We start from the raw sequence: 26,468 nt of genomic DNA, 5'->3' as shown, positions 1-26,468 counted from the left end.
TCCCACCGCTTCCTAGCCCTTCGAAGAACTTAAGACTCACACTGTGTGGTGGCGCACGCCTTTAATCCCAGCACGTGGCAGAGGCAGGCAGATCCTGTTCTACAAAAGCTAGTTCCAGGACAGGCTCCAAAGCTACAGAGAAACCTGCCCCCCCGAAAAAACAAAGAAACAAACAAAAAAACAAAAGAATGTTTGGAGGGTAATATGACCAGAATGCAGTTAAGATTCTGATTCACATGATCCACATGTGCCTTCTGTAATTTTTCTTCAATCAAAGTCAATTCTCTTTTCAGCTGATAATTCCCTGGGACTATTTAAGTTTTTGTCACCATCTAAAGATTTGTTTAAATGAACTATTTGATCATGTTTTATCCCAGTAGTGGGTCATACCTTAGAAATGTCTCCTAGCAATCCTTAGAAGTCATCAAGAGTTCTGTAATCGATCTCTTCGAATTTGTACTTTTTGTGTTCTAATTTTCTGTAAACTTATTGTATAACCTAGATAATTAATAGAATCTTCTTAGTATTTTTTCAGGAGCAATTTGTACTCACCAACGAGGCAAAACTTTCTTTACTTGTTTGAGCATTCTTTCTAAAGTATCTACATTTGAATTAGATAGTAAAATGTTGTCCATGAAATGATAAAGTATAGATTCAGAAAATCGCATATATATCATGTTTGTTTGTTTAAGTCAAGATCTTAACTACATAGCTTTGGCTGGCCTGGTATTCACTATGTCTTCCTGCTACAGGCTCCTGCTCCTGGGATTACAGGTCTGTACCACCATGTTCAGCTTTTAGCATTTTTCTAAAATTTATTGTTTCATGTAGTCGCAGTATGCTGTTTTTATTTTAGCCACAATGTAGTTTTCTAGTCTAAGAATCCATCACTTGTCACATTTTTTTCTGGTCATGTAGTTTTATCCTATTTCCTGTTTATGTATAAGTAGGCTCAGATACTTTTGTGTGAATCTTCAATCTGTCACCTTTGAAATCAGCCTTGTTTGCTGCCTGGATACTATCAGTCATTACTACTTCCCCCTGACATAAATTTACCACTGTAGGTATCATAGGCAGTAATTAAAACCACTTTATTCTTTAATTTATTACATTTTATAAATTAAATTTATTTATTGTGTAAAAATATGTGCTATGACATGAGTATAAATGCCAGAGGACAATTTGTGGGAGTCATCTCACTAGCCTTATTTTATAATTTAAATATGTAAAATTAGCTGGGCGGTAGTGCTGCACACCTTTAATCCCAACACTCAGGAGGCAGAGACAGAACTGTGGGTGGGAATTTGAGTGTGATATAGAAAATAAATCTAGCAAATTTTTAGCGGTTAGAGGAGAAAGGTTGGAATCAGAGTGAACACCAAGCAAGACACTTGGAGTAAGGCTGACTAAATGACTGATGGAGAAATGGTTCTTGCCACCAAACCTGAGGATGTGAGTTTGATCCTTGGAACCCATATGATAGAATGAGAGAACCAGCTTCAGTTATCTTCTGTACCTGAGACTCAATTGTGACCAAATGGTTATAAGCAGGTGTGCTTGGATGTCCATAAAGTATCATTAATGTATCCCTTTTCATTTTCACCAGTTTATAAGACAAAGTAATAGCTGATATTAAAGCAACGACTTTGAACAATAAAATAGAAATCCTGTGTTGTTGGTAACATGGTTGAAAGTGCATTCATTCTTTCTCTCTGTCTCTCTCTCCCTTTTTCTTTTCTCCTCTCTTCACCTCACCTCTCTTCTCTCCCTCCCTCCCTCCCTCCCTCCCTCCGTCCCTCCCTCCCTCCCTCCCTCCCCGAACATCCCAGCACTCAGGAGGCAGAGGCAGATGGATCTCTGTGAGTTTGAGGCCAAACAAGTGTATAGAGTTAGTTCCTGGATAGCCTCCAAAACTACACAGGGAAGCCCTGTCTTGAAAAACCAAAACCAACAAAAAACTCATTTTGCATTTTGATATGGTAGCGCATACTTGTAACTCTTTACACAGGAACCTGAGTTAGGATTGCCAATTTGAATCCAGTGTAAGAATGTACTTATGCGGGGTTTGAGAGATGGCTCAGAGGTTAAGGGCACTGGCTGCACTTAGAAAGGTCATGAGTTCAATTCCCAGCAACCACATGATGGCTGACAACCATCTGTAATAAGATCTGGTGCGCTCTTCTGGCCTACAGGGACATATGCAGGCAGACCACTGCACACTGAATGAATGAATGAATGAATGAATGAATGAATGAATGAATAAATAAATAAATCTTTTTTAAAAATGTACTTATGCTTTGATAATCACCATCATTGATCAGTGTCAGAATCTGTTTAAATACAAGATTAGTAGGCTCAAACACTAGCAGTTACAGAATAGGACTGTATGCTATGTGGTGCGTTAGGTTTTTTTTTTTTTTTTTTTGTTTTTCGAGACAAGGTTTCTCTGTGGTTTTGGAGCCTGTCCTGGAACTAGCTCTTGTAGACCAGGCTGGTCTCGAACTCACAGAGATCCGCCTGCCTCTGCCTCCCGAGTGCTGGGATTAAAGGCGTGCGCCACCACCGCCCGGCGGTGCGTTAGGTTTTATGTAAACTGAGACTCCTCGTTTATTTCCTGGCCTCCTAGACCCAAATAATCACACAGAAACATTAATTACAACACTGTTTGGCCTATTAGCTCAGGTTTCTTATTAACTAACTCTTATATCTTAACCCATTTCTATTAATCTATCGACATGAGGCTGTGACCTGCTTGTAAGGTTCTGTTACCTGTCTCCTTAGCAGCTACTTCTGCTGCCTTCTTTATTCCTGTATTCCGTTTAGTTTTCCCTCCTACTTCTATTCTACCCTGCCATAGACTGAAGCAGCCTTTTATTAACCAATGGTAATAAAACATGTTCACAGCATGCAGAGGGGAATCCCACGATTTTTTTTTTTTCAATGAAGTACTATGATCAAAAACAACTTGGTGAGAAAAGGGTTTATTTGGCTTATGGGTTACAATCTATCATCAGGAGAAGCCAAGGCAGGAACTCAGTGGAGGGTCACTGCTTTAGTGAACCTGCTTTCTTTCTTTTTTTTTAGACAGGGTTTCTCTGTAGCTTTGGAACCTGTCCTGGAACTAGCTCTTGTAGACCAGGATGGGCTCAAACTCACAGAGATCTGCCTGCCTCTGCCACCCAAGTACTGGGATTAAAGGCCTGCGGCGCCACCACTCGGCCTGAGCCTGCTTTCTTATGCCGCCCCAGACCACCTGCCCAGAGCTGGCCCCGCCCCAATCGTCTGGGCCTTCTCATATCTATCATTAATTAAGAACATGCCCTATAGACTTGGACTACAGTCAGTCTGATGGAGACATTTTCTCAATTGAAATTTCTCTTCCCAGACAACTCTAACTTGTTTAAGGTGACAAAAACCTAATTAGGACAACTTTGAATGTACTTTTTGTGCTTTAAGCTTTTCTGTATTTTATTTGCCTAAACAAGGGCAGAGATGGTGTGCCTCCAGGTGTATCACAGCAAGAATAAAAGTCTTAGGGTAGTTTATTATTTTATATCTGAACCACTTCCAGTTTTATACATTTGTTGTGTGATATTTGCTTGGGAAACATGAATAAACATGAATTTGACAGACCAAAGTAACAGTTCACCAAAGTCTAGCTTATTAAATGAGTGGATTTATTGGTATTACTTTACAGGGGTGTGGATGAGGATTTAACAGGTGTATGGACAACACAAAGACAACTGCATCACCTAAAACTTACCTCAGAATGGGTGACCTCACAAAAGCTGCATCCCTAGAACTTCCTGCATAAGTTTCAGGTAGCCTGGCTCTTCAGGAATCCTCTTCCCAGCAATGGTTCACTGCTTTTAGAGCCTTGTAGAGCTTAAAATGCCTTCTACAGTTATAAGAACTTTTTAGGACGTAGAAGTTTTGTTTACTTCTGAGTCTCTAAATTTTGTGTACATGCACTAACATGCATATGCCGTATATAGATATGGAAATCAGAAGACAACTTTCAAGAGTCATTTCTCCCTTCTTTTGATCCCATTGGCTTCCAAGGATCAAACTCAAGTTATCAGGTGTTGTGGCAAGTGCTTTTACATTTACAAATGCCATCTCCTTCCTAAGCCCTGTTTTTTTCTTCCTAAATCTTAATGAACCTTTCTCCAAAATTAAATGCTTGAATTCAGATTTTTATACAGCATCGTCTTGTATGCAATTCATAGTACACTTCATCCTGAGGACATAAAGATTCTCCTGTGTTTGGTTCCTTTTACTGCCTGCAGCATTAGAGGATTCTTTTCATTCTGTTCCTTTGCCATCAGATTATTATAGAATGGATCTGGGAGTATAGGTTAGTGGTAATAAAGTATATGCCTGCCATGTGCTAGACCCTGGGTTCAGTTTCCAGCAGCACTATCCAAATGAAGTTGTATAGTGTAATACACTAATGTGCTGGTCTATTATCCTCCCATAATAAAGCGTAACCTTCAGTCAGGCAGTGATGGCATATGCCTTGAATCCCAGACCTCAAGAGGCAGAGGAAGGCAAATCTGAGTTCAAGGCCAGCTTGGGCTATAGACTTCCAGCCTCTAATTGTTATGTGTGTGGTGCTTGACTGAACACAATATTGAACCTGAGTCAGAAAATCCAAATACAGCCAGGTGGTTGTGGTGCACGCCTTTAATCCCATCACTCAGGAGGCAAAGGTAGGCGGATCTCTATGAGTTTGAGGCCAGCCTGGTCTACAGAGTGAGTTTTAGGACTGGCTACATAGCTCCTGAGAAACCCTGTCTTAAAAAAAAAAAAGAAAATCCAGATACACAGATCCTTCTTCATATTCTTGAAAGTTTTCCATTTTATGGATTCTTTTTTATAATATTTTATTGAAAAGTTTTAACTTTATAATCATTTATTATCTTAGAAATTTTGATAGTTTTCATACCAAAAGGATACCTTATCTAAACTGTTTTCTTATACACTGGGGATTGAACCCAGGGCCTTGCACATGCTAGGCAAGTTCTCCACCACTGAACCATATACCCAAGCCCTTCTCTTAACAAATACCTTTTAGACTGTAGGAGATAGCTCAGTTGGTAAGATACTTTCCTTAGACGCGTGAGGACCTGAGGCAGGTTGATCCTGTGTGTTCAAGGCAAGCCTGTTTTACATAACTGAGTGTCCAGCCAGTGAGGACTGTCTAGTGAGACTTCTGCCTGAAAAATAAGCAAAAACATAATTAAACAAGTTTCAAGCTTTTTTTTTCTTAATTAAATACCTTTAGTGAAGGAACTTTATCTACCTGCTAGATTGAATTTGTGTCAAACCTTTGGTTTGTTGTTGTTGTTTTGTGTGTATGTGTATTGTTGAAGGGATTCTGTCTTGCTAGGTGTCTGTCTTGGCTAGGTGAGAGACGGCTCACTGTAAAGGCACTTACCGACAACCCTTATGACCTGAATTTGATCTCTGGAACCCATAGTCGGAAGAATGAGCTAACTCCCAAAGTTTCCCTCTGACCTCCACGTGGAAACTGTGATACATGTGCACTCATATGTAGGTGTATACACACACAGATATATAAATACATAGATAAATAACTAAATAAGTTTTTGAAGGAGCTGTGGGCCAGCCAGGTGGTGGTGGAGCATTTCTTGTCTCTTGTGACAGGCTCTTACTATGTCATACAGACTGGCCTTGAACTCATGATCCTCCTACCTCAGCCTTCTGAATGCTGGTATTACAGGTACGTGTCCTCATACCTTGCTTGTTTGTAATATTATACACACACATACACCTGAGTGCGCCCATGCAGTCACATTGTGTAGCTCTACTTTGACTGCACCTTGCTTTGTAGACCAATCTGGCTTCAACTCTTAGAGATCTACCTGCCCTCTAAGTACTAGGATTAAAAATGTGTTCCCCTTGCTCTTGTCTAATTTTAGCCTTTGGGAATTGTTGACAGATGTTCCTGTCCCTCCCAGTCCTGTACCCAGTCGGTCCCAAAGAAACACACAGAGGTCTACATTAATTATAAACTGATTGGCCTAGTAGCTCAGGCTTCTTATTAACTCTTATAACTTATATTAGCTTATAATTCTTGTCCGTGTTAGCCACATACCATGGTACCTTTTTATCAGTGAGTCAGTCTCATCTTGCCTCCTCTGTGTCAGGATGATGACTGCAGCTGGAATCTTTCCTCTTCCCAGAATTCTCCTTTTCTTGTAGCCCTGCCTCTACTTCCTGCCCGGGTGCCCTACCTGTTCTTCCTGCCTGGCTACTGGCCAATCAGCGTTTTATTAAAACAGTACAATTGATAAATCTTTACAGGGTACAAGATCATTGGCCCACAGCAGGGAATAGTTACTTTAATAAAATATTTGACTGTTTTATAAATGCATAATCCTTGCATTGCTTTCGTGGAACATGGATGAGGGAGTCACAGAATGGACTTGACTACTAGATCCAAAAAAGGTCTATAAAAGTATATTTATTCTCAATAAGATGTCATATATTTGATTGTTTTGCAGTGCTGGAAATTGAACCTAACCTTTCTTTTGTAAGGCGGACAATCTACCACTGAGCTGTATATGCTCTCAACTCCAATATGTCTGTTTTAAAAAAATTTTATAGGAACTATGCCTATAACACACATATATAATCATAGCACTAACAAAAGGAGGTAAAGATAGAAGGATCAGAAGTTCAAGACCAGCCTGGGATACTTGAGAACCAATAAATAAATTGCTATTATTTTACTTTTGTGATGCTTCAATGTAACAACCACTTGATAGCAACAGTTTACCTCACAGCAAATCACCTAAAGTGATTGTAGAAACTTTAAGAGCAGAACAGTCACTTTGAGAGAGCTAGTTTGGGGAGAACAACAATGCTTTCAAGAAACAAAGTCTGATGAGTATAGTAGTGCATGCCTGTAATCATAGCTCTCAGGAATCTGAGTCAAGATGATCCTAAGTTTGAGGCTAACATGATTATATAGTGAAACTCTTATCTTTAAACTACATCAGCAACAAGGGGCTAGAGAAGTGACTCACCAGTTAAGAGTATATGCTATTCTTGCAGGAGATCCGAATTTAGTTCCTGCCACCCAAACATGAGATGGCTGACAACTACTTATAACTGCAGTTCCAGGGGGACTAGCCTCTAGCCTCCTTGGGTCTCAGCACTCACATGTACAGACATATACACAATGAAAATCTTAAAAGAAGAGTAACAGCAAAAGAATCAAGCCTTTTATATCAGTCTCAGTAACCTTGTCCATTGCCTGTGAATTTCTTTAATCTTTATCTTACTTATCTTCTCATCAGAAACAACCTCGTTGGTCTAACAAGTGTCATGAAGCAACTGGCACTAAGTTTAAAGTTAAGAAAGCCTAGTTAAAAGGAAAATCTAACTCTCAGACTATATATATTGCTGACTAGCTCTGTAATCTTGGATAGGCTGTTCCATGTGAATAGGTTTTACTTACAGTTTACTCAGGAGAATCAGGTGAAGTTGAGATGATAGTTGTGAAGAGTGCCTTTGTAATGAGTGGTCTGTAAATAGAGGTTACTATTTCTGGTCAATAGTGGTAGTTCTCAGCCATCAGTGACCTCACTGTCTCATCCTGTATTTGTTAAAAAAAAAAAAAAAAAAAAAAAAAAGTCAGTGAAGGGATTGTGATTTTTTTCAGTGAGTTACAATCACAAAGCTTACATATTTTCTTTTACTTATGAACCTTTTTCTTGCTCTGTGTACTTTAATGTTTAATGGAAAGGTCTTTTATGGTACATACCAATCATCTCAGTATCAAGTATAATTGTGTCTAAGCCTATATTGGCAGTGGTTTGTACTTCCCAGTACCTTAGGAATTCTTAAGGTTTGGTTACTAGAAAGAAAGTGGGGCATATCTAGAGTCTGAACTCTAATACAAGTCCTCACAGGCCAACTGTCTCTAAGAGCAGTTAGTGAAAAAGAAAATGGACGTAGATGCTTTTATTCAGTAGCTGTCAGACGGGTTCGCTTCGGTAGAGAGTGAGTTGTTGCTTTGCCATTCTCAGACATAAGTTTGTATGCCTTTTTTGCAGCTTCTCATTAAAACTCTTTGAAATATTTACATGTGATTTTGCCAAGTTAGGGTGTACTGGCTGGTTTTTTTTGTATCAACTTGATACAAGATAGAGTCATCAGAGAGGAAGGAACCTCAATTGAAGTAATGCCTCCATGAGACCCAGCTCTAAGGCATTTTTCTCAATTAATGATCAATAGAGGAGGGCCCAGCCCACGGTGGGTGGTGCCATCCCTGGGCTGGCGGTCCCGGGTTCTATAAGAAAACATACTAGCAACCCAAGAAACAGCACCTCTCCATGGCCTCTGCATCTGCTTCTGCCTCCAGGGTCCTGCCCTGTTTGAGTTCCTGTCCCGAGTTCTTCCAGTGGTGAACAGTATGGAAGTGTGAGCTGAATAAACCCTTTCTTCCCCCAACTTGCTTTATGGTCATGGTGTTTCGTCACAGCAATAGCAACCCTAAATAAGAGGGGACTTTGGTCTTGAGGGAGTTTTAGTGGTTTTCAGTCTAATATAAACTTTAGCACTGTAGAAAAGTTATGTATTGGATTTTAGTTTTAAATACATGACACTTTTTTAGGAGCCAGGCTACCGTGTTTAATTGTGATACTGACCTTTGCTTTTTTAGCTTAGTGAGCTTTAACATAATGAATTTCTTTAATATATGAAAATGGTAGAGAGTACACAACTAAGAGTAGACAGCCACTAAAAATTATTGTGTCATTCTATTAGTTTACTGATCTATCTCCCTGAGAGACACTGGCAGATTTCTGGAAAAGGGCTGACAGGATTGGGGAATAGATGTCACACATATATTTTATAGTTGAACTACCTGCGTTTGATGATAACTGGATAATCAAGCCATAGATAACCCTAATTGTTTTTGTTTAGGTTTTTCTTATGACTGGTCTTAGTAGAATAATTGACTGTTCATAAATAAGACTATTAAAACCACATCATAATCTTTAGCAGTTTCATTGTAGATTGTTGTCTGATATGTGCAGATTAAATATAAAGGCTGAAAAAATATAAAGGCTATAGGAGATGATAAGGAATCATTGCTTTTAAGCTTTGATGGTTGGCACATGACTTTAATTCCAGCCCTAGGAAAGTAGAGACCTGAAAACTGCTGGAAGTTTAGGCAAAATGAAAACTAAGTTGGGTAATAGTAAATGTCTTTATTCCCAGCACTCAGAAGACAGGTAAGATGACTTCTCAGTTCCTGGCCAGCTAGAACTAAACAGTAAGACCATGTCTCCAAAAAGAGACAAGAGAGACCACTTTTGAAATACATGAGATAAGCTCAAAGTTGGCATACCTATGAGGACCCGTGACTAGCGTAGGCTAGGAGTTCATTCCTCTAATAAAGTTATCCATTGAAGCTGCTGTCACAGCTTATTTGTCTTTTGGGAATTATAAGAATTATCCCTTGACTTAGAAATTCCTAAATCTACTGATACTTCCAAGTGGTGAATTCAGAATATACAAATCCACAGTAGTGCTTTGCCTGATGACTATTGTTCACTGTTTAAATAGCAAACCTCATGTTTTGGTTTCTGTGTATATAGATGTGTACTCTGAAAGCAATACCTTCCTCAAGGGGCACTGTATGTCAAGCATTCTGGGCTTCTGGGAATGATTCTGTTTAGTGCTCTGTCTGTGCAACAAGAACTTACTAAGGTATATTAGCTACATGTATGGTGCTGATAACAGCCAGCAAGGTTTAGTGTGGACTCTTAAAAGCTGGATTAGCAGTTGTTACCAGAGATAGATTCTGGCTGGGAGTTGTGAGATAATCTTTAGTTCCAACACTGGAGAGGCAGAGTCTGGTAGATCTCTGAGTTTAAGGCCAACCGGGTCTAACCAAGACTGATTAGAGAGACCCTATCTTTTAAAGTTTAGTCTCCAAGAAGACTGAAATGGGTTATAAAATGTTCTTCTTGACAAACTAGGTGAGATTTGACTCCATCTAGTTTCACCTACTGATACAAGTCCTTTTTTGAGAATTTAGTGTTCAAAGTAATCAACATTTATTAAGCCCTCACTTTTTAGTCCATAATAAACTTTTTACAGGAGCCAGTTAACATAATCTTTACAATTATCCTGTGAGTTAAAAATTGTTCATCCCTGGCCAGGCAGTGCTGTTACATGCTCTTAATCCTGACAGGCAGAGGCAAGCAGATCTTTTGAGTTTGAGGCCACCCTAGCCTGGTCTTTAGAGTTCCAGGGACAGCCAGGGGTATACAGTGAAATTCTATCTTGAAAAGTGAAAAATAACAAACAGAAAGTTAGCCTGGCGGTGGTGGCGCACGCCTTTAATCCCAGCACTCGGGAGGCAGAGGCAGGCGGATCTCTGTGAGTTCGAGGCCAGCCTGGTCTAGAAGAGCTAGTTCCAGGACAGGAACCAAAAAAAGCTACAGAGAAACCCTGTCTCGAAAAACAAAAACAAAAAAAAAAACAGAAAGTTAATCCCACTTTACAGATGAGAAAACTGAAAAAGGCATTGGTCTTTCTGAAGGAGTAGAGGCAAGATTCAAATGTAAGAGAACCTACTCCAGAATCCACCCGAAGAGGGCACCAGATCTCATGAGGTCTGGAAGATGTTTGAGCCATCTCTCCAGCCCTCCCTTTCCTCCCTCCCTCCCCCCTCTCTATTTCTCTCTCTCTCTATTTCTCTCTCTCTCTCTATTTCTCTCTCTCTCTCTCCCTCTCTCCCTCTCTCCCTCTCTTCCTCTCTTCTCCCCCCCCTCCCCGTCTCTGTCTGCTTTTTTTCTAGGCAGGGTTTCTCTGTGTAGCCCTGGCCATCCTGGAACTTGCTCTGTAGACCAGCAGGCATAGTATGGTAGCACAGGCCTTTAATCCCAGAGGCAGGCAAATCTTTGTGAGTTCGAGGCCAGAGAGAGAGAGAGAGAATGAGAGTAAATTAGTGGGTAGTGTGCCTTAGCGTGCATGTAGAAGTCAAAGGACAACTTGTAGGAATCGATCCTCTCCTACCAAATGGGTTCTGTGTATTGGACTCAGTTTGTCAGGCATGGTGGTAAGCATTTTATGTAGTGAGCATAGTGCCAGCCTCTTTATGTTTTTATTTGTTTGTTATTATTTATGTATTAGTCTTCTGGACGGGACAGGGTCTTAACTATGTAGCCTTGGCTGGCCTAGAACTGTTCTGTAGACCATACTGACTTGAACTAATAATCCTCCTGCTTCTACTTCCTCAGTTTTGGGAGAGCTCATGCTCTCCCAAATGAGATGCACTGTCTTCTGGTTTGGAAAGGTATTACATTTACCAATTTTCCTGCATGAATACAGCATAACAGAGAAGTTTGACCCTGACTCTCCCTGCATACAGATCTCTTTCCTGATTGACTCCTGAGGGTAAATTACCTGTTCCTAATACCAACCACAAATTGGTGAATAAATGAGCCAAGAGGCCCTTATCTGTAGACCTAAATGAATCTTATGCTGATATTTACCAGCTGGTCATCTAGCCTCTCTAAAAGTGGTTTCTTATCTGAAAAGTAAAAGTATTGCTTCATTGTGATCATCTAGGGGATTAAGCAATATAATAAACTTATCAGTTTGTGGCTCTGAATAAGTGCTTAGTAAATGTTAGCAATTTTTCTTAGTATTGTTCTTTAGCTTTCTAGAGCAATACTGAAAACAGTTTGTCAGAAACTACATTCTAAGACCCAGTTAGGTAGGCAGTTTTTCTTTGGATTTATTTAACAAGGCAATAATCTTACTCTATGTATTTCTCTTGACTCTTTTGGTGTGAAAAGCAGAGAGGTAAAGCATTATTTGACAGATGTATGGATTCAAGCAAGAAACTGAGGTCCAGTTACAAGGAAATGACTTGTTAATTCAGAGCCCTGTCTGAGGAAACACAGAGGACCCTAGAGGGCGGAGAATGAACACAGCGCAGGGGCTAGTTCCAGAGTCGCATCTTCGGTTAGTTCACTTACCAGTGTGGTTGAGGGTCCCTTCTCAGTAAGCAGAGACCCTTTCCCCCTTCTGCTCCAATATATCTTCCGGCGTGTGTTTATTAAAACTTTTTTAATGTGAAGTAGAGTTTGTGACTTGTCCAAAAATAGGCAAGGAAGCGCTATAGAGACCTCTTGTCCCACCTGTTCCTGTGCCAGATTTTGCAGAGACTTATTTGGCAATTGTTGCTCCTCAAACTTAGGGTTGGCTCACTCTGTAGGCTCCAAATCTAAATGGTGATGCTGCTGCCGCCGCCGCCGCTGCTGCCGCCGCTGCTGCCGCCGCCACCACCACCACAGGTGTTGCTGCTAATGGCTATTCACAGTTTGCTGCTTTAAGAATATAATCTGCTGTGAAACTTTGACCTTCCTCCTTTCTTTCTGTCTTTGGTGTTGTACTTCTTTCTCCTGGTTCTTTTGCTGTACAGCTAGTATTCCAAAGAAATGCTGTAGACATCAAAGTTATGAGCTTATTACCTCTCCAAGGAGAAATGTTAGCTATAGAAAAGAAGGTAATTGAAAGAGAACCTTTGCCTCTTTGCTTAATAGTGTTTGGGAGCAAGGGATAGGTACTTGCTGGAACTCAGGAGAGTGTTCTACGAGACCTGGAGAAGTAGCTGGGTATAGCCTACCCAAGGAGAGTACCCCAGCCTGCTGGAGCCAAGACTGAAGACAAGTTTTACCTTCTCCCACCCACGTCACTAAACTTAAGCCTACTTTGCCACACTGTCCCAAATCTGTGACTTAAAACAGCCATCTCACGAGTTTGTGGATATTCTGCTTGTAAAATGTTTCGGCTTGGAGACTGGAAAGGCCATCTGTGCCTTCCTGTCTCTGCTACTCTTAAAGGTTTTAGGTAATGACTTTTATCTTTCTTTTCACAGGGAACTCTAATGATACATGATAAAGAGGTCACTCTTGAGTATGTACCAAGTCCAGATTTTTGGTACTGCAAACGAGTAAGTACTAAAACCTCTTGTTTTAGAATAATAAGCATTGCAAAAGCAATATTCTAGTTACCACCTAGCCAACTGTTTCCTTGCATTGCAATAAAATAAAATAATAATAAAATAATGCAATAAAGTAGTCATTAAATGAAATTAGCATTCCACATCTCCATCTCTAGGCATGCTACCTGTGAAAATTTTAAGTTATACTTTTTATTGGAGGTGTTATTGTAATGAGTTAAAATGTAATTTCAGTTTCTATTGCTAATACTTTAAAATTAATTACAAGGTATGCGTGGTGGTGCACACCTTTAATCCCAGCAGCACTTGAGAGGTGGAGACAGGTGAATCTGAGTTTTAAGACCAGCCACCAAAGCTACACAGTGGGGAGGGGAGATGTGACTGGGGGTTTGGGAAGGAGGGAAAATTCTGGTCAGGATGTAATATATGAGAGAAGAATAAAAAGAAATAGCTACAACAAAAATTAATTATACACCAAAAAATGAATTACAAAAAAGTATAGCCAGTTGTGATAGTACACTCAGTAAGATTTGCTGAAGGAAGTGGAGGCAAGAGGATCCTGAGTCCAAGGCCAACTAGGCTACAGAGTTTTAGCCAGGTGGACACCTTTAATCTCAGCACTCAGGAGGCAGAGACAGGCGAATCACTATGAGTTAGAGGTCAGCCTAATCTACAGAGCGAGTTCCAAGACAGTTTCCAAAAGTACAGAGAACCCTGGCAGTAGTGGCACAGGCCTTTAATCCCAGCACTCAGAAGGCAGAGACAGGCAGATTTTTGTGAGTTCAAGGCCAGCCTGGTCTATAGAGCAAGTCCCAGTATAGGCCCCAAAGCTACAGAGAAACCTTGTCCCAAAAAACAAAAAGATTTATGAAGACTTAACCCTGTGTTTTAGTCTAAAAGTTTTACTGTCATACTTCAATGGTGGATGAGAGTAGTTTGGGTGGTTGGTTTTAAGACAAGATCTCACTATGCACCTAGGACTCTAAGGATTCTCTGCCTCTGCTTCCCAAGTACTGGGATTATCAGCATGTACTACCACACCTGCATAGTTAGGTGTTTGATCTATTGACGTGTTTTGATTGTATTTGTTTTATGGTGCTGGGGATCAAACCCAGTACCCTACCATAAAGTTACATCATCAGTCTCTGTTAATTTATTTGTTTTGTGTGCAAACTGGTGTTTGTTATATGGGATTTTCAGAATTTAACAGTACCATTTGAAGAAACTATTTCACCAGTTGAATCATCTTGACACTCTTCGCAAAAATCAATACATCAATCCCAGCACTCGGGAGGCAGAGGCAGGCGGATCTCTGGGAGTTCGAGGACAGCCTGGTCTACAAGAGCTAGTTCCAGGACGGGCATCAAAGCTACAGAGAAACCCTGTCTCGAAAAACCAAAAAAAAAAAAAATCAATACATCTACAAATTTAGAGTCTCTCATTTTAGTCTTTTGGTTTTTTGAGACAGGGTTTCTCTCTAGCTTTGGAGCCTGTCCTGGAACTAGCTCTTGTAGACTAGGCTGGCCTCGAACTCACAGAGATCTGCCTGTCTCTGCCTCCAGAGTGCTGGGATTAAAGGCGTGTGCCGGTACTGCTTGGCTCTCATTTTAGGCCTAATTTTCATGTTTATCCATAATGTCCGTACCTTGATTGTTGGGGCTTCTTATTTGTTTGTTTGTTTGGTTGGTTGGTTGATTTTTGTTTGGTTGGTTTTTAGTTTTTCAAGATAGTACTCTGTGCAGCTCTGGCTGTCCTGGAATTCACTCTGCAGATCAGGCTGATCCAGAGCTCTGAGATCCAGCTACCTCTGCCTCCTGAGTGCTGGGATTAAAGATGTACACCACCACATATGTGTGTTATTTTGAAAACTAGTAAGATTTATAAAGGAAGTGTGAGTTCTCTGTTCTTTTCAAGGTTGTTTTGGTTAGTCAACATCTTTAGCAGTTCTATATAAATTTTAGGGTCTGTTTTCTATCTATGCAAAAGTGCCCTTGATGGATAGTGCGATGGTTTAGTGAGTAAAGAAGCTTGTTGCACAGCACAAACTTGACAGCTGAGTTCAATCCCTCAAACCCAAGTAAAGTTAGAAAGAGAATTATCTTCACAAATTTTCTGCTGACTTTCACGTGCATGCAATGACAATGTGTCCTCACATTGTACATCATGGACCCACATACACATGATAATAATAAATAATTTTTAAAGGCCATTTTAACACTTGTGGAGTATTATCTTCATATTATTGTAAGATTATGAATCCCTCCCCATTTATACTATCCATATTAATTTTAATATGGGTTTCTTTAAAAGGAAATATCTTCAACTTTATTTTCTAATAACCAGAAGAAAGAAATACTAATATCTGATATCAGATTTACATTTTTTTCCAAGACTGTTGCTTAAAAGAATGATCTGGTTATGTGATAAGGTAATTACTCAGTTTACTTTCTTGGAAGGCTTTATACACTCTATGCTTAGAACAATAGAAGTCTTGTCCCAGTGTATGCAGACTTTAGCGTGTTATAGATTGTTTTTTGTTTTGTTTGTTTGTTTTTTTATGGCTGGGTTTCTCTGTTACCCTGACTGTTCAGGAACTGACTTTGTAGCTCAGGCTGGCCTTAAATTCACAGATATCGCCGGGCGGTGGTGGCGCACGCCTTTAATCCCAGCACTCGGGAGGCAGAGGCAGGCGGATCTCTGTGAGTTCGAGACCAGCCTGGTCTACAAGAGCTAGTTCCAGGACAGGCTCCAAAGCCACAGAGAAACCCTGTCTCGAAAAACCAAAAAAAAAAAAAAAAAAAAAAAAAAATTCACAGATATCTACTAGTCTCTGCCTTCCAAGGGCTGGCATTATTTTTTTATTATCCTTTAAAAGCCTTTTTGTTTTCTTTCGTTTGTTTGTTTGTTTGTTTGTTTGAAACAGGGTTTCTTGGTGTAACAGCCCTAGCTTTCTGAAACTAACTCTTGTAGACCAAGCTGGCCTCAAACTCACAGAGATCTGCCTACCTCTACCTCCTGAGTGGTGGGATTAAAGGTGTTCACCACCACTGCCCAACTGTAAAAAAGGCAATTGAGAATGAGGAACTGTATACCCAAGACCAGGTTTTGGGTACAGTGTATAAATGGCAATGGCTTTTGGCAGTCATCTCCTTTAAGCCATTTAGCGGGCAATTTCCTTAGTGTATTTCCTTTAAAGGTCCCTATTCAGGTCAAAGGTATTGTGGTCCTTGTTAAATGCTTGCTTAGAAGTTACTTCTCAAATAATACTCATGTATTCTTTCTGTCATTGTCAGCAAATGGGGCTATCAAATATTTTGAGGGGATCCTGGGATATTCCTTGTTTCTTTCATTTTTGTCAGGTATTACTGTTAGATATTCATTATGGTTTCTAAAAATGGTTCTGATCACATTGAAGTTTTTTTTCTTTATTTTCCTTTCTTTGCAGTGTAAGACAAGCACGGATGGGCATCAGTCTTGTTCGTTCTGCAAGAGCCCTAAGGAAGGTGAGTGGGAAAATGATGCCTTTTGTCTTACACAGTGAACAAATTATTTTTTTTTAAATATTTATTTATTTATTATGTATACAATATTCTGTCTGTGTGTATGCCTGAAGGCCAGAAGAGGGCGCCAGACCTCTTTACAGATGGTTGTGAGCCACCATGTGGTTGCTGGGAATTGAACTCAGGACCTTTGGAAGAACAGGTAATGCTCTTAACCACTGAGCCATCTCTCCAGCCCCTGAACAAATTATTTTTATTTTATTTTAAAAAATAGAAAGATGACTCAGTGGTTTAAAAAAAAAATACAGTCCTTGCTGTACAGTAGTGGTGAACACCTTTAATTCCAGCACTTGGGAAACAGAGGTAGGCAGATTTCTGTGAGTGAGTTTGAGACCAGCCTGGCCTAACAAAGTTCCAGGACAGCCATATCTGTGACAGAGAAACCTTGTCTTGGGGAAAGAAATGGAGAGGAACAGGCATGGTAATGCATACGTTTAATCCCTGTACTCAGGAGGCAGAGATGAGTGGCTCTTTTTTCAGTTTGAGTTCAGCCTTGTCTACATAGAGAGTTCCATACCAACCAGGGTTACATAGTCAGACCCTTTCTCAAAAATAATAATAATAATAATGACTTTTGTATTACTGTTTTTTGTTTTGTTTTGAGATAGGGTCTCACTCTGTAGTGCTGCTGGCTTGAACCACGTGCCCCTGCCTCCTGAATGCTGGGATTAAAAAGCATGCACCACCACTGCATGGCTAATTTTTTTTTTCAGGTACAATTCAGGATTAGTAGCCTGTTTGCCTAGCATTCAACTCATAAAGACTTCTCTTATGGTGATTGGATGGATGGATGGATGGATGGATGGATGGATGGATGGATGGATGGATGGATGGTTGGTTTATGAAAACAGACAGCAAATATTTGGAGCTGAGTCTGTAACTCAGTGATAATACTTGTATAACATGGGTTTGTTCTTCAGTATATCACATTTACAAGGAAAGGTTGAGGAGAAAAACAAGCAAGCATATATATTCACTTACCATCTGCTACTAGTATTAAGTGACCACTACATTGCTCCCATAAAATGTCTCTTTTTGAGCTACATGGTTTCCTTAGTAAAGCCTCTTAAGATGAATGAATTACATAAATAAAAAAAGAAAGAATATTGAATGATAAGAATGCTCAGTGTTTAACTCCTTACAGTTATCCTCTTGACTTCCTTTCATATACATGTCATGGCGTGCATGCAGACATATGCATAAACTAACTAAATGAATAAATTATCTTTAACTGTTAGAAGAAAATCACAAAATATGCTAACTAAATAGTCTTGCGTGTGCTTTGTTAGCATTAGAATTCCAGAAGAAGCGAGGCTTCTAGACATGTACTTTTGGGTATATGTTGTTTTTTTATTTATTTATTTATTTTTTTGGTTTTTCGAGACAGGGTTTCTCTGTGGTTTTGGAGCCTGTCCTGGAACTAGCTCTTGTAGACCAGGCTGGTCTCGAACTCACAGAAATCCACCTGCCTCTGCCTCCCAAGTGCTGGGATTAAAGGCTGCGCCACCACCGCCCGGCTTGGGTATATGTTGTTAAACCCCTAGCAACGATGTCTTTGCTAATTTTGTCCCTACGTTGTTTCTCTTTCTCTTCCCCTTCTCCTTTCTTCCTCCCTATTTTACCCATCCTGTTTTTCTCTCCCATATACTAAGGTTCTAACTCAGGACCCTGTACATGCTAGGTACCATTTTACCACTAATGTATATCCTCAACCCCTGTTTGTTTGTTGTTGTTTTTTGCTTTTGTTTTTTGGTTTTGTTTGTTTTTTTCAAGATAGAGTTTCTCTAGGTAACAACTCTGGCTTTCCTGGAACTCACTTTGTAGACCAGGCTGACCTCGAATGCACAGAGATTCTGCCTGTCTGGTGCTGGAATTAAAGACCTTTGCCACCATCTCCAGCGTCTGTTTGTTTTTTTTTTTTTTTTGGTTTTTTGAGACTGGGTTTCCCTGTAGCTTTGGGGCCTGTCCTTGAACTAGCTCTTGTAGACCAGGCTGGCCTTAAGCTCACAGAGATTCTCCTGTCTCTGCCTCCTGAGTGCTGGGTTAAAGGCGTGTGGCACCAGCAACAGTTTCGTTGTTGGGGTTTTTTTTTTTCTTTTTGTTTTGGTTTTTCGAGACATAGTTTCTCCGTGTTGCTTTGGAGCCTGTCCTGGAATTAGCTCTTGTAGACCAGGCTGGCCTCGAATCCAGAGAGATCCGCCTGTCTCTGCCTTCCAAGTGCTGAGATTAAAGGTGTGCGCCACCACCGCCCAGCCCTATTTCATTTTTTATTTGTTTTTGTTTTTGTTTTTGTTTTTGTTTTTCGAGACAGGGTTTCTCTGTGGTTTTGGAGCCTATCCTGGAACTAGCTCTTGTAGACCAGGCTGGTCTCGAACTCACAGAGATCCGCCTGCCTCTGCCTCCCAAGTGCTGGGATTAAAGGCGTGCGCCACCACCGCCCGGCCCTATTTCATTTTTTAAAATAACATTTTCTCAAGAACCATCAGAAGATTTTTTTTTTTACAGGTGTTTCTGAGATGATATTAAAAGCATTGATTGGTTTCATAAAATCATATGTGTTCTCTGTTTAAATCCCCCCCTACTGACAGAAGTAAAGCAAGAATTAGTATCCTATCCTCAACCTCAGAAAACATCCATACCAGTACCCTCAGAAAAACAACCCAACCAGCCACGGCCAACTGATAAGGAACATGAATTCAGGAAGCGGGAAGAAGGACAAGAATCAAGATTGGGACATCAAAAAAGAGACACGGAAAGATACTTCCCTCACTCTCGAAGGGACGGGCTTACATTCCGAAGAGACAGAGAAAAGGAGTCATGGTCTGGAGAGACACGGCAAGATGGAGAGAGCAAAAGTGAGTGATTTGTCAGGTCATGTGACTGAAGCCATAGGTAGATGGCTTATGTTATGACCTCTGCCAGCTGTGCACAACCTAGAAGGCATTAATTTCAGCTGGCTTTACTAGTCAGCGGAATCTATATCTTCCACATAGCAAATTGTTATATTAAAAAAATGCAGTAAGACATGATTTTAGGTTTCTAAGAAATGATAATAAAAAGAAAAGTAGGAGCCGGGCGGTGGTGGCGCACGCCTTTAATCCCAGCACTCGGGAGGCAGAGGCAGGCGGATCTCTGTGAGTTTGAGACCAGCCTGGTCTACAGAGCTAGTTCCAGGACAGGCTCCAAAGCCACAGAGAAACCCTGTCTCGAAAAACCAAAAAAAAAAAAAAGAAAAAAGAAAAGTAGGATTTTTTTTTAATAGAAACTAATTTGCAGGGCCGGAAAGAGAGCTCAGCAGTTAAGAGCACTAACTACTCTTCCAGAGAACCCAGATTCAATCCCAGGACCCACGTGGCAGCTAACAACTGTGTACCTCCAAGATCTGATACCCTCATATAGTTGTAAATACAAGCAAAACACTAATGCACATAAAATAAAAATGAGTAAATTATAAAAGGAAAAAGGTTTTAAAAAAACAACCTTGGTAGAGAAAGATGCTATATAGATTATAAATGACCATTAAGTCCTTGGAACTTCAAATTTTTATGTCTCTTTCCTTAATGTCTCTGTTTTGCTTGCTTCATTTAGCAATCATGCTGAAACGTATTTATCGTTCCACTCCGCCTGAGGTGATAGTTGAAGTGCTGGAGCCCTACGTCCATCTTACTACCGCCAATGTCCGTATCATCAAGAACAGAACTGGCCCCATGGGCCACACTTACGGCTTTATAGACCTCGACTCCCATGCAGTGAGTTTTTCCCGCTTTAAAATGAAGGCCAATGACTAAATAACCTTCAGTAATGTTTGGGGAAGCAGGGTGTGAGGGTATAGGCCTAAAAACCTAGTACTCTAGAGGCTGAAGCTGATAGATGACAAGTTCAAAACTAGCCTGTCCTACAAAGTGAACCCCTGTCTCCACTTATAAAGAGATATGGTGGGGTGGGGATGCAATGGAGAATTCTCTCTTTTGGGACTAATGTTTATTTAGGTAAGCTACTGTCAGGTGGTTGTGGCACCTTTAATCCCAGCACTTAAGAAGCAGAGACAGGTGGATCTCTGTGAGTTCAAGGACAGCCTGGTCTACAAAGCAAATTTCGGGACATCCAGAATTGTCCTGTCTTGGAAAACCAAAAAAAAAAAAAAAAAGAACAGCTTACCTGCAGGCTGGAGAGCTAGCTCAGTGGTTAAGAGCACTTGCTGCTATTGTAGAGAAACTGGTTCAGTTTTCAGTACTCACATGGTAGCTCACAACCACCCCAAACTCCAGTCTATGGGATCTGATACCCTCTTCTGACTTTCTGGGGCACTAGGCATGTATATGGTACATACAATTAGGGAAAACACTCTTACATGTAAAATAAAAATTAAAAAAAAAATTAAGGCTTATTTTTACAGTGTGAGTTCAAGGCCAGTCTGGGCAATCCAGGGAGACCCTTGCTCTACATTAAAATTTAATAAAAGGGTGGATTGTAGCTTAGTGCTCACCTCGCATGCATGAGGACTTAGAGTGTCAGTTCTCTCACACACGCACATGCTCACCAGTTATGTTTACCATACTGCTCTTACTGTAAAAATTATTACCAGAAGGGACTGGAGAGATGACTCAGTGACTAAGAGCAGTTCCAGAGGACCTGGGTTTGAATCCCAGGACCTTCATGTTGGCTCACAACCATCTATAACTCCATTTCCAAAAGATCTGATGCCTTCCTGCATCCAAAGGCACCAGGTGTGTACATGTGCACAGCCATACATGCAGACACATACACATAAAATTTTCTATTCATGTATATTTCGTGTTTTTTGTTTTTCGAGGGTGGGTGGTTTTTTGTTGTTTTGTTGTTGTTGTTGTTTTTCAAGACTGGGTCTCACTGTGTAATGTGGCTCTGATAGTCCTGACACTCTATCTGTAACCAGGCTGTCCTCTGATTCAAGAGATCTGTCTGTCTCTGCCTCTCAAGTGCTGGGATTAAAGGTGTGGACCACTACACCTGGCCACATTAAAACTTATTTTTTAAAACTTATTACCAAAGCATTATGCCCAGTAATTTTATCTTCTAAGAAGGAAAATCCATGTTCAGTTCTTTTTGTAAGGATGTAGCCTTTTCTCTCTTTGGGTTCAAATTTGTCTTTGGTTCCTTAGGAAGCTCTTCGAGTAGTGAAGATTTTGCAGAACCTTGATCCACCGTTTAGCATTGATGGGAAGATGGTAGCTGTAAACCTGGCTACTGGAAAACGAAGGTAAGGCCTCACTTGAGTTTTAGGGAAGAACCTGCTCTTCCTGGGTGTGAGACAAATAGTAGAGCATTGGGACAGCCCAGTGTGAGCTGCTTCTGTTACCTGCTTATGCATTTTCTCTTTTCTATAGTGTGCTTTATTCTGACTATAGAATTGTTTTCATTTTTAAATAGTATTTCCACCTAAGCATGTTATTGTAGGCCTTTTATTCCAGCACTAAGGAGGAACAGACAAGTGGATCTCATAGTAAGTTCCAGGCCATCTAAGTCTCCATAGTGAGACCTTGTTTTTTTTTTTCTCTCTCTCTCTTTTTCTTCTTGTTTTGGTTTTTTGAGACAGGGTTTCTCTCTAGCTTTGGAACCTGTCCAGGAACTAGCTCTTGTAGACCAGGCTGGGCTCGAACTCACAGAGATCTGCCTGCCTCTGCCCCCTGATTGCTGGGATCAATGGCAAGGTTTTTTTTCTTGGGGGGGGGGGTGTAGGGGTTTGAGACAATGTTTCTTGGTGTAACATTCCTGACTATCCTGGAACTCAACTTTGTAGACCAGGCTGGCCTTGAATTCACAGAGATCTGCCTGTCACTGCCTCCCCAAGTGCTGGTGGTATTAAAGGCATGTACCACCATCACTGCACAGAGAGCTTTTGGTTTTTGAGGCAAAATCTCGTGCTATAGCCCATATTGACCCAGGGTAGCCTCAGAGTCACAGCAGTCCCTCTGCCTTAGTCTTCAGAGTGCAAAGGGTACAGCCATGAGCCAACACATCTGGCTGATGTTTAAATATTCAGGGGCAGGGGAACCTCAGTTTATCTCGTTTTTTTTTTTTAAGATTTATTTATTATGTATACAACATTTGGCCTCCATGTATGCCTGCAGGCCAGAAGAAAGCACCAGATCTCATTACAGATGGTTGTGAACCACCATGTGGTTGCTGGGAACTGAACTCAGGACCTCTGGAAGAGCACTCAGTGCTCTTAACCTCTGAGCCATCATCTGTCCAGCCCCAGTTTATCTCATTCTTTAGAATTCTAAGTAAATATACAGTCTTCCCATTGTCCTAGCCACAGGCATCCTATAATATCTAATTCAGTTACTCTTTACTTCTTTACTCATCTTGACCAAAAACCGCTTGCTAACTGGGAGATAGCACATCAGAGATGAGTTCACAGTCATGAGGTAGCTTTTGCTCTAGCCTCTACTTAGTCATTGGTTTTGTTCCAACACATTATAATCACATTGCTGTTCCACTCAAGTATCTGGATCACCCCACCTGCCTGTTGTCTGTGGTTCCTTTTCCTACACACTGAGAAAGATAATTTTTCAGTGAATCTGTAGAATTAAGCATTCCTCGGGTACCTTTTGGTCAGTCTTTGATATGTCATGTTTTATGTTGCAGAAATGATTCTGGGGACCATTCTGACCACATGCATTACTGTCAGGTAGGATTTAACATATTGAGAATGTCCTCTAAAACCTTCAGGTGACTAAAAGGATGTCTGTCAAGGTTAATGGTTGTTGTATAGTTCCATAATTCTACCTTCACTTTCTCTGCTAGGGTAAAAAATATTTCCGAGATAGGAGAGGAGGAAATAGAAATTCAGATTGGTCCTCAGATACAAATCGACAAGGGCAACAGTGTAAGTAACTTTTGTCTGTCTGTCTGTCTCTCTCTCTCTCTCTTTCTTTCTTTCTTGATTGGCTAGTCATTACTTAAAACCTGTGTGGTCACAAATTTAGCAAAAAGACTTAACTAAGGCCACTCACCCAAGGAGAATATACCTTGTATAAGCTCTGCACCTATTTGAATTGGCCACCCTAATTTACCAAATTATTGTTTTGTTCTCGGTAAGCCCTCAGTAACAGTTTTATTGGACAGGAACTAATGCTGGCTCTGATTTTATTCCATGTAGCATCCTCTGACTGCTATATATATGACTCTGCTACTGGCTACTATTATGACCCCTTGGCAGGAACTTACTATGACCCCAATACCCAGGTTAGTTTTTTGGTTTTTGTTTGTTTGTTTGTTTGTTTATTTGTTTTGCTTTACTTACTCTGTTGGTAATCCTTTTGAGAAAAGTACCCATAATGTGTTACTCTGAGTATTTTATTCTCTGAATTCCCTGGATGTTCATTGCTCGAAAAGTGGGGAAGTTTATGGAATCTGAACTGTTGCTTATATAGAAAATCAATGCACTGTGGCATTACAGGTAAGAATAGTGCTACTCTGGGAACAGTGTATAATTGGTGGCCTAAATAAATACTCACCCCTGAAATGGCTTCTTAGATTGTTATGGGTTCTTCAGCTTGTAAAAGAATCATTCTGTTCCCTTGAAGGGAACTGTGTTCCTTAAACCTTAAATTCTGGAAAAGCAAGCATTCTATAGACTTACTTTTTTCATACTGTATCACAGCAAGAAGTCTATGTGCCCCAGGACCCTGAATCACCAGAGGAAGAAGAGATCAAGGAAAAAAAATCTACTAGTCAAGGAAAGTCAAGTAGCAAGAAAGAAACGTCTAAAAGAGATAGCAAAGAGAAGAAAGACAGAGGAGTGACAAAGGTCAGACCATTTCTTAGTCTGCTGTCTTTCATCACATGTAAACTAGAGACATTATGAACAGAGGTGTATAGTCACTTTAAAAATCCTCTAGAGGGCTGACAAGATGGCTCAGAGTTTAAGAGCACTGGCTGCTCTTCCAGGGGTCCTGAGTTCAATTCCCAGCAACCACATGATGGCTCACAACCATCTATAATGAAATCTGGTGTTCTCTTTTGGCATGCAGGCAGAACACTGTATATATAATAAATAAATCTTTTTAAAAAAATTCTCTAGGGGGTCCTGGAGAAACAACTCAGTACTTAAGAACACTTGTTTTTGCAAAGGATCTAGGTTTGCTTCCCAGTGCCCACATGAGGGTCACAATTGTAATTCCAGTCAGTTCTAGGGAATCCAAACATTCTTCTGAGTTCATGTATAGAATTAGTTCCAGGACAGCCAAGGCTCCACAGGGAAACCCTGTCCGGAAAAACAACAAAGCATATAAATGCGAATAAATAATGTTGTGTAATGTATAAGTGTAATAAGTGACATATTAATATAAAATATGTATATAAAAGAGAGATCAATTTTTTTTTTTTTTTTTTTTTGGTTTTTCAAGACAGGGTTTCTCTGTGGCTTTGGAGCCTGTCCTGGAACTAGCTCTGTAGTCCAGGCTGGTCTCGAACTCACAGAGATCCACCTGCCTCTACCTCCCGAGTGCTGGGATTAAAGGCGTGCACTACCATCGCCTGGCTTTTTTTTTTTGGTTTTTTTCAAGACAAGGTTTCTCTGTAGGTTTGGTGCCTGTCCTAGAACTAGCTCTCATAGACCAGGTTGGCCTTGAACTCACAGAGATCCGCCTGCCTCCGCCTCCAGGGTGCTGGAATTAAAGGCGTGCGCCACCACCACCCAGCTGAAATCACTTTTATAAACAACAAAATAGCAAGGGGGGGGCAGCTGGAGAGATAGAACAACAATTAAGAGCACCTATTGCTCTTCTGGAGGACCCACGTTCAATTCCCAAAACCCACATGAACTGCCTGTAACTGTTAATTCCAGCACATAGAACTCTCTCCTGACCTTCTTGGGTACCAGGCATATATATGGTACACAGACATACATATAGGCAAAATACTCTATACACTGAAAAATACTTTTAAAAAAATACTCTAGGGCAGTAAGTAGTTCTCAACCTTTCTGATGTGACCCTTTAATACAGTTTCTCGTGTCATGGTGACCCCAAATTATTTTCATTACTACTTCATAACTGTAATTTTGCATTGTAATGTAAATATCTGTGTTTTCAGATGGTCTTAGGGGACCTATGTGAAAAATTTGTTAGACCAAAGGCTGGAAAACACTGCTCTAGCATCTGAAGAGATGGCTAAGACCTCAGTTCGAGTCCTAACATACATAAGTCAGCTTATAACTATCTGTAGCTCCAGTTCTGGGACTCCAGCACCCTTTTCTGGCCTCCAAGGGTACCAGGCATGCACATGGTGTGTGTACTCTAGTGTACTCTGTCTCTGTCTCTCTGTCTCTCTCTCTCTCACACACACACACAGAGGCAAAACACTTAAACACATAGGTGAGAGGAGAGGGAGGAGTGTGTCAGTCTGACTATACAGCCCTGGTTAGCCTAGACTAAGCTGATTTCATACTTGTAAAGTTTCTGTACCCCATAAACCTCTGCACCAACACAATAATCCAGATCAGACCAAATGAAACTGAATTAGAAAAAGCCAAGGTTTAATGAATACAAACACTCCCAGATGACTTTCCAGACCCCGAGAGAGGAGACAGGGAAGATAAACCAGAAAACCCCGTGTTTGTTCTCTGGGGCAGTTTAAATACCCTGTGGGAATGGTCTCAAGCATCTCTGGGGAATGGTCATCAATTGGCAGACTTTCTGAGGGGTGGTTGAGGTGTGGCTTCCATCTAAACATTCCAAACTCTTTGGATATATGGATGTGAAGGATTGGAGTGAGGCCTTCATCCAAACAATAATCATAGATTCACCTGTTTCTGCCTCCTGAATACTAAGATTAAAAGTGTATGCCACCACTCCCAGCTCAATTATATATTTTTGTTGTGTTTTGTTTTTGTTTTTATTTTGTTT

The 26,468-nt window shown here is 40.5% G+C and overlaps 1 protein-coding gene across 5 annotated transcripts in view; it reads left to right on the top strand.

The window, feature by feature from the left end:
- Positions 1-26,468, top strand: part of Rbm6 (RNA binding motif protein 6) — a 113,727-nt gene that overhangs the window by 73,142 nt on the left and 14,117 nt on the right. For all 5 annotated transcript variants that reach the window (XM_057767195.1, XM_057767199.1, XM_057767194.1 and 2 more), the window contains 9 exons: positions 12,932-13,006; positions 16,461-16,518; positions 19,164-19,430; positions 20,164-20,324; positions 21,717-21,814; positions 23,206-23,248; positions 23,365-23,446; positions 23,720-23,805; positions 24,224-24,370. In XM_057767195.1, coding sequence (XP_057623178.1) covers positions 12,932-13,006; positions 16,461-16,518; positions 19,164-19,430; positions 20,164-20,324; positions 21,717-21,814; positions 23,206-23,248; positions 23,365-23,446; positions 23,720-23,805; positions 24,224-24,370 — 1,017 coding nt within the window. The remainder of the gene's footprint in view (positions 1-12,931; positions 13,007-16,460; positions 16,519-19,163; positions 19,431-20,163; positions 20,325-21,716; positions 21,815-23,205; positions 23,249-23,364; positions 23,447-23,719; positions 23,806-24,223; positions 24,371-26,468) is intronic.

Source organism: Chionomys nivalis, chromosome 4 (genome assembly GCF_950005125.1).
Source record: "Chionomys nivalis chromosome 4, mChiNiv1.1, whole genome shotgun sequence".
In the NCBI taxonomy this organism is placed as follows: domain Eukaryota; kingdom Metazoa; phylum Chordata; class Mammalia; order Rodentia; family Cricetidae; genus Chionomys; species Chionomys nivalis.
This window is presented reverse-complemented; position numbering and strand designations above follow the sequence as displayed.